This window comes from Gobius niger, assembly GCF_951799975.1.
Source record: "Gobius niger genome assembly, chromosome: 3".
Lineage (NCBI taxonomy): Eukaryota > Metazoa > Chordata > Actinopteri > Gobiiformes > Gobiidae > Gobius > Gobius niger.
Genome location: NC_136854.1, coordinates 43,680,267 through 43,688,741, shown reverse-complemented (window position 1 = coordinate 43,688,741; position 8,475 = coordinate 43,680,267). Strand labels below are relative to the sequence as shown.

Here is an 8,475-nt window from a genome sequence, read left to right as displayed (position 1 = left end):
ATTACATGTAACTCTGAACCACTTTGAGCACATTTCATTCAGTGACCTTGAAGACTTTCTAACGTCCCTGTGGTCTCTCACGTTGTTGGGCGTGCGCCGGGCCTCCATGTGCGTCTCCGTCCAGTCCAGCCGGTGGTTTTGGTTTTCTTGTAGTTCTATGTACAACGTTCACACATTTCACCAAGAAGAGAAATCACACCTCAGGACAGGCCTGACAACATTTGTACTCAAAGTGTTGATCACATTGGTTTAAATGGATTAATATGACAAAAAACTGATGTAAATTCATCACGTCAGAGTTCACTTTCAGCAGTTTGTTGAGTGGATTTCTTTGAAACCGAAAAGGCACAGATGTGGGGTAATAATAGTGTTTTTTTACACCTGTACTTTAACAATACTTGGTTTTCGATGCCGAAACCTGAACGATGCTTTTTCCGAGACCGATACTAAAATATTTGTTATCTAAAAAGAACAATTAAATGTGAAATCTCCATCTTCATCTCCAATGTCAAGAAATGTGTGGGGAAAAATGGGGAATAATTTGGTAAAAAATTTGGTTTAGTCAAGTCAAAACATCAGATTATTGTCTAGTTTTCATAATGGATTAAGTAGGGCTGCTCGATTATTGAAAAAATAATAATCACGATTATTTTTGTCATAATTGAAATCACAATTATTCAAACGATTATTTGTTGCCTTTAAAAAAATCCATCAAAAAAAGACAAAAATCCATCAAAAAAAGACAAAAATCCATCAAAAAAAGACAAAAATCCATCAAAAAAAGACAAAAATACATTAAAAAAAATGATAAAATACATTAAAAAAATGACAAAAATCCATCAAAAAAGACAAAAATCCATCAAGAAAAAGACAAAAATCCATCAAAAAAAAGACAAAAATCCATCAAAAAAAAGACAAAAATCCATCAAGAAAAAGACAAAAATCCATCAAAAAAAAGACAAAAATCCATCAAGAAAAAGACAAAAATCCATCAAAAAAAAGACAAAAATCCATTAAAAAAAAAGACAAAAATACATTAAAAAAATGATAAAATACATTAAAAAAATGACAAAAATCCATCAAAAAAAGACAAAAATCCAGCAGAAAAAGACAAAGATCCATAAAAAAAAGTGACAAAAATCCCAAAATTAAAAATTAGAAAAAAATGTGGAAAAAACAACCAAAACAAAAAATTGAAAAAAAAATAAAAATTTGAAAAAAAAAAATTATAATCGATTTTTTGCGATTATGCTAATTTTGTAATCGTTTACTGTTGTAATCGAAATCGTAATCGGATTTCGATTAATTGCACAGCCCTAGGATTAAGTGTTTGTTTCATCATTTGGACTGAATAAGGTGCTGTTGAAATGTCACTAAACGCCCTGTCTTGGTTTTCCAGTTCCTCTTTCAGCCGAGGACAACGCCGCGGCGCCATGGCGACCAAGAAGTCGAGGACGGAGTACATGAAGAAGTTCAAAGACCCCAAGTGGGACTCTTTCTCCAAGTGCTACGAGGACTGTGTGAAGTACCGCCTGTCCCGCCGCGTGATGGAGGGCAGCCACCGGCCCTGGCTGTGGGGCGGCTGGGAGAGCAGCTCCGAGTCCAGCGGCTGGTCCACCCCCCGGGGCAGAGGCCACCGCGTGGGCCCCCTGTCCCCCGCCGCCATGCCGCCTCCGGACACGGCGGAGGTGACGCGGAGGCTGATGGAGCTGAGGACCAGCCCGGGATCGAAGCGCTGCTCTGGGGCCGAGGAGCCGGAGGGGGAGCCCGGCGGAGGAGGCGGAGGAGGAGGCGGAGGAGGTGAGACGGTCCAGGTTAAAGGGACTCTACAAGGGGTTTCAAAATGTTACAATGATGTGTTTTACTCCCCCTGCATGTTCCAGCCATGTCCTAATGTGTCCAAATTATTATGCAAACTGTATTTCAGTGTCAAAAAGGTTAAAAAAAAGGATGGTTTTGTGTCTCTTTGAATCACTGACATTAATCTCAGAGACCTGGGATGATTAGTTTTCAGGTTAAGCCCAGTTAAGGGAAAAACTACTGAAAAAGGATGTTCCACTTTATTAAGCAGATCATCATTTTCAAGCAATATGGGAAAGAACAAGGATCTTTCTGCTGAAGAAAAGTGTGAAATAGTTGAATGTCTTGGTCTAGGTATGAAAACCTTCGATATTTCATGAAAGATGAAGCGTAATCATCGAACTGATCAGAGATATGTGGATGATTCAGACACACACAGGTTTGTGCAGATAAAGGCACAATATGGACGGTTTCTGCCAGACAAACACATCAGATTAAGAGAACAGCTGCTACAAAACAGCAGACAGGTATTTGAAGCTGCTGGTGCCTCTGGAGTCTCTGAACATGAAGGGGTCGGACCCTCCAGAGGCTGCAGTTGTGCATAAACCTTCTATCCGGCCTCCCCTAAACTGTTCTTTTTTTTATTTTTATTTTTTTATATCTTTATTTGAATTGGGACAGTGCACATTAATCAACATGTGTTTCTTCAACATGTAAATGTGCCGGAGTTAGACATATAGGCTAATTTTCATCCATCGTCCCCTGGCAGGTTGATGCCATGACAGGACAAACACCATCACAGAGACATAAAAAGACAAAAAAATGTGTTTGGTAAAGACTTTACAGTAATGATAAGAATTGTTCTTTTTGTCTAATGTTTTTACTGTCTGCTTATAAAGTCTTTCTACAGGCACAGTGTGGTCTTGTTGGCCTGAGACCAGCTCGTCATTAATATGCGAGAGAATTGTGGCGTTTAGGTACAATTTTGAAGCATCAGCCGTTAAGTTATTTCTAATATGTTTAAAATTCACTAAATTGAATTTAATTTTGTTCCGCAATTTCTTAACATGTTTTTTAAATGATAATTGGGAATCCATGGTGACGCCTAAATACTTGTATTCTTGCACCACTTGTAGTGCTTGCCCGTCCACCAGGACTATTGGGTCGCTCTCTTTGGTTGCCGACTTAGAGAAAAACATACACATAGTTTTGCTAGCTTTTCATTGAAGCTGAAGCAGAAACGGCTGCAGTGGCTCAGAAATACATGAGACTCATTTTCAAACAGTCTTGTTCACTGATGAGGCCGTGTAGCCCTGGATGGTCAGATGGATGGAGGAGTGGATGGAGGTGAACGACCACAATGTCCCAACAAGGCTGTGACGTCAGTAAGGAGGGGGCGGAGTCAGAATCATGAGGAGAGAGATGGTCGGCCCCTTTAGGATGACAAATGACCATTTTCAGTTCATTACAAGCTTTAAAAGGTATTGAAACAGAATTGAATTTACATTTAAATGATCCTCTAACAGTGAAAGACTTGAAAATGATGCTGACTCTCATTTGAGTTGATATTTGAGTATATATTGAAGTGTCTTATAGGCCGTAAATGACAGTATGTATGATTTGTTTGAATTGGAACATGGTTGAAGCGGTTTGTGAAAAATCCTTTTGCACACATGTATGTTTCTTCAGTGTTGTGCAGTCCCAGTGCTGGGCCTGTGATGTTCCTGTGATGTTCCTGTGATGTTCCTGTGATGCTCCTGTGATGTTCCTGTGATGTTCCTGTGATGTTCCTGTGATGTTCCTGTGATGTTCCTGTGATGTTCCTGTGATGTTCCTGTGATGTTCCTGTGATGTTCCTGTGATGTTCCTGTGATGTTCCTGTGATGTTCCTGTGATGTTCCTGTGATGTTCCTGTGATGTTCCTGTGATGTTCCTGTGATGTTCCTGTGATGTTCCTGTGATGTTCCTGTGATGTTCCTGTTCTAACTTCATCGTTCTCTGCTGGATCTGTGTGTAACCAGAGGCGACAGTCGTAGGAAACGGCCCCAGCGAAGTGAACAACGTGAACGGCTTCCACAACGACACGACGACAGACAACGGCCCGGTCGACAGCGCCTCGTCCGACGGGGAGGTCCTGCGGCCGCGGCCCAGACAGAGGCCTCGACGGCGCCCCCCGCGGTCGGCCACGGCTCAAACCCTGAGGGACGGGGAGAGCTGCGACGCCGTGGCACGAAAGGCCAGAGCCAAGAGCCAGCCCCCGACCAGCAGCCGGGACCGGGACCGGCTGGACTGGACGGAGACGCACATGGAGGCCCGGCGCACGCCCAACAACGTGAGTGACCACAGGGTTTCCACGGGACGTCAGAAAGTCTTCAAGGTCACTGAGTGAAATGTGCTCAAAGTGATTCACAGTTACATGAAAATAACAAGTAACAGTAAGTAGGGCTGCTCGATTATTGAAAAAATAATAATCACGATTATTTTTGTCATAATTGAAATCACGATTATTCAAACGATTATTTGTTGCCTTTAAAAAAATCCATCAAAAAAATGACAAAAATCCATCAAAAAAATGACAAAAATCCATCAAAAAAAATGACAAAAATCCATCAAAAAAGTGACAAAAATCCATCAAAAAAAGACAAAAATCCAGCAAAAAAGTGACAAAAATCCATCAAAAAAAATGACAAAAATCCATCAAAAAAAATGACAAAAATCCATCAAAAAAATGACAAAAATCCAGCAAAAAAGTGACAAAAATCCATTAAAAAAATGACAAAAATCATCAAAAAAAAGACAAAAATCCATAAAAAAAAAGATTAAAATCCATAAAAAAAATGACAAAAATCAATCAAAAAAATGACAAAAATCATAAAAAAAAAGACAAAAATCCATCAAAAAAAATGATAAAAATCCATCAAAAAAATGACAAAAATCAATCAAAAAAATGACAAAAATCCATCAAAAAAATGACAAAAATCCATCAAAAAAAAGACAAAAATCATCAAAAAAAAGACAAAAATCCATAAAAAAAATGATAAAAATCCATTAAAAAAATGACAAAAATCATCAAAAAAAAGACAAAAATCCATAAAAAAAATGATAAAAATCCATAAAAAAAATGACAAAAATCAATCAAAAAAATGACAAAAATCATAAAAAAAGACAAAAATCCATCAAAAAAATGATAAGAAATCCATCAAAAAAATGACAAAAATCCATCAAAAAAATGACAAAAATCCATCAAAAAAATGACAAAAATCCATCAAAAAAAAGACAAAAATCATCAAAAAAAAGACAAAAATCCATCAAAAAAAAGACAAAAATCCATAAAAAAAAGACAAAAATCCATCAAAAAAAATGATAAAAATCAATCAAAAAAATGACAAAAATCCAGCAAAAAAGTGACAAAAATCCATAAAAAAAATGACAAAAATCATCAAAAAAAAGACAAAAATCCATAAAAAAAATGATAAAAATCCATAAAAAAAATGACAAAAATCAATCAAAAAAATGACAAAAATCATAAAAAAAAGACAAAAATCCATCAAAAAAAATGATAAAAATCCATCAAAAAAAAGACAAAAATCCATCAAAAAAAAAGACAAAAATCCATCAAAAAAATGACAAAAATCCATTAAAAAAAAGACAAAAATCCATCAAAAAAATGACAAAAATCCATTAAAAAAATGACAAAAATCCATTAAAAAATGACAAAAATCCATAAAAAATGACAAAAATCCATTAAAAAAATGACAAAAATCCATAAAAAAATGACAAAAATCCATAAAAAAAGACAAAAATCCATTAAAAAAAAGACAAAAATCCATTAAAAAAAAAGAAAAAAATCCATCAAAAAAAAGAAAAAAATCCATATAAAAAAGTGACAAAAATCCAAAAATTAAAAATTAGAAAAAAAATGTGGAAAAAAATAATAAAAAAAACATTGAAAAAAAAAAAAACATTGAAAAAAAAAATTATAATCGATTTTTTGCGATTATGCTAATTTTGTAATCGTTTACTGTTGTAATCGAAATCGTAATCGAATTTCGATTAATTGCACAGCCCTAACAGTAAGATAATATAATGGTCCAAATCCCCCTTTAGGAGCGTTTTCTCCACTGAAACAATATCTGTAAACTAAAAACTACCACGGCTCTAGCGGTTCCTGAAGTGCTAGTCCTGGCGCTCCTGTAGAACGTGGGGGATGTGGGTCAGTAAAGCCTTTTCCTCCAGGACACCAGATCCCCCTGAGACACTGGAGCCGCCTCATTAATAAGCCAGAGCCGTGTGGAGTTCGGAAACACGTCTGAACTTTACACCGGCGACAGTGCAAGTGAAACTGAGCGTGGGCGACGACAACTCGACACAAGTTTAACGTGTCTCAGTTCTGACATAAAGTCACATGTTTGTGGGTTTGAAATCCACGTAAAAGTGTGAACTGTTTACGGAGGAGTTGCCAGTAGTGACAGAGAGTGTGGCCATTTTCTAAAAAATTGCAAAAAGGGTTCTAAAAACACTGGAAAAAAACAAAGCAAATTCGTCTGGTATATTCATTATTTTGTGATTTGTCGACACTTTTTGTTTTTAAAGCCTCTAAAATCCTGCACTGTCACTTAAAAAAGGCGTTGATTCGGGTCCGAAGTGCCTCATGCACGAGCTTAAAGGAACAGGCCACCGTTTTTCCACACTGAGATATGTTCTTACCTGAGCTGTGACGAGTTCTTTAGGACCTGTCTGATCTTCAGTCACGTAAACACAGCGCAGACGGCGTTAGCATTTAGCCTCTCCCTCTCTCCTCTATAGCTCCAAAACAGGTCAAGATAGAAGCTACCAAGCTCTTCCACGTTTCCCCTATTTAAATATGGTTACGTGAAGTGTTCCACTACAAAGTATAATTACACACAATTAAACAATGTGGATTTTCTAAGCGGATAAAAGGGGGGACTATATTGTAAGGCGTAATAATACCAGGAGTAGTTTGGCATCCGCACAGTAATCTTCACTTTACTGTGCGGATTTCGAACTACTCCTGGTAGCCGAGGAATCAAACTTGGGAGTAATAAGTGTGTAATGTCCAGGCAAAGGTTTGACGGTGATGTTTCCTCTGCGCTTTTTGAACGTGTCTCCTGCGTGTGTCCCTCAGAGCCACACGTCGGACGCCTGTGTCCAAACGGGACGTCCTAAAACGGGACTGCGCTCCCTCATGCGCCGGGCCCGATCCGCCGACCTGGAGAAGATCCGGAGGAGCCAGCTCTCGGTGGCCGACGGCCCCTGGGTCACGGAGTACATGCGCTGCTTCTCCGCACGCGTCAGGTAGAAGAGGGAGGCTGCAGGGGGCGCTGTGGGGGCTGTAGGGGGCGCTGTGGGGCTGCAGGGGGCGCTGTGGGGGCTGCAGGGGGCGCTGTGGGGCGCTGTGGGGGCTGTGGACGACCGGGTCTGAGGGAAGAGTTTATACACGGGAGCTTTAGGGGAATCACTGCTGACCCCAACACTTCCTGTCACAATAGCAACATCTGAAGATAAAGTGACTCCAAAAGTATCGGTACTGATTTAACCTCTTAACCCCCACCTGAACCGATCACGTTTTCTCCAGTTTGGTATTTGCACAAATGTAAAAAAGCTTCTTGAAAATCAAAATAGTGACAAACATTTGACGAGAAAGGCACGAAAATTACGAAAAAGTCACGAAAGAGCCACAGAAAAATGCGCCAGGAACGAAGGAAAAAGATCCATTTAGATCAGTTCTGTAGGTCTTAGCTTTCAAATGAGGCGTTATACGTGACTGGCCTGTAGGCGGTGGCCTTTTAGATATGGGTAAAATCTGAGAGAAAATGCACTTGGAGAAGGTGGGGGTTGAGAGATTTGGTATTACCCAAATCTAAAAGCGTCTTGAAAAAAGTGGCAAAAATTTGATGAAAAAAAAGATCAGTTTAGATGCATTTTGTAGGTCTTAGCTTTCAAATGAGGCCTTACACCGGCCTACAGGGTGTATAAACTTAAAGCTTTTAGATTTGGGTCAAGCCAGGGGTAAGAAAATGTACCATCGCCCATGAATTCTGTTTTGGCTGAAACGTTTCTCGTCGCTTTACTTACTTAAACCCTTAAGTCCCGCCTGAACCGAGCACATTCTCTCCAGTTTGGCTTTACCCCAATCCAAAAGCTTCTGGGGAAAAGCTGTGAAAATAGAGACAGAACTGAGACGAAAACAAAGATGGAAATGTGACAAAAAAGTGACGAAAAATCGATGAAAAAGTGGAAAAAAATGTCACAAAAATGTCACAAGAAATTGACAAAAAAAATTACAAAAAAATGACAAAACTTTGATAAAGAATTTACGAAAAAATGACAATAAATTGACAAAAATTTGACAAAAAAATGACAAAAATGTCACAAAAATGTCACAAGAAATTGACAAAAAAATTGAGGAAAAAATGACTAAAATGTGACCAAAAAATGGCAAAACTTTGATAAAGAATTTACGAAAAAATGACAAAAAATTTACAAAAATATGACTAAAAAATTGAGGAAAAAATGACTAAAATGTGACAAAACTTTGATAAAGAATTTACGAAAAAATGACAAAAATTTGACAAAAAAATGACAAAAATGTGACAAAAAATTGACCAAAAAAATGACCAAAATTGTTTTCAAATTATTATTAAAAATGAAATA

General features: G+C 38.1%; 1 protein-coding gene across 1 annotated transcript; it reads left to right on the top strand.

Annotated features, from left to right (window-relative positions):
• Positions 1–1,428: 1,428 nt before the first annotated feature.
• ccsapa (centriole, cilia and spindle-associated protein a) lies at positions 1,429–7,143 on the top strand. The gene is made up of 3 exons (XM_079552789.1): positions 1,429–1,808; positions 3,824–4,132; positions 6,947–7,143. Exons 1-3 carry the CDS (start codon positions 1,434–1,436, stop codon positions 7,118–7,120), a joined length of 858 nt encoding a protein of 285 aa, XP_079408915.1. The 5' UTR covers positions 1,429–1,433; the 3' UTR covers positions 7,121–7,143.
• Positions 7,144–8,475: the final 1,332 nt, after the last annotated feature.

Bases quoted from the DNA above. Each gene is read 5' to 3' on its own strand.
- ccsapa (XM_079552789.1), top strand. From the start codon at position 1,434: ATGGCGACCAAGAAGTCGAGGACGGAGTACATGAAGAAGTTCAAAGAC. The intron at 1,809-3,823 runs GTCCAGGTTAAA...GTGTAACCAGAG, and splicing joins GAGGCGGAGGAGGTGAGACG to GCGACAGTCGTAGGAAACGG. The intron at 4,133-6,946 runs GTGAGTGACCAC...TGTGTCCCTCAG, and splicing joins CCCGGCGCACGCCCAACAAC to AGCCACACGTCGGACGCCTG.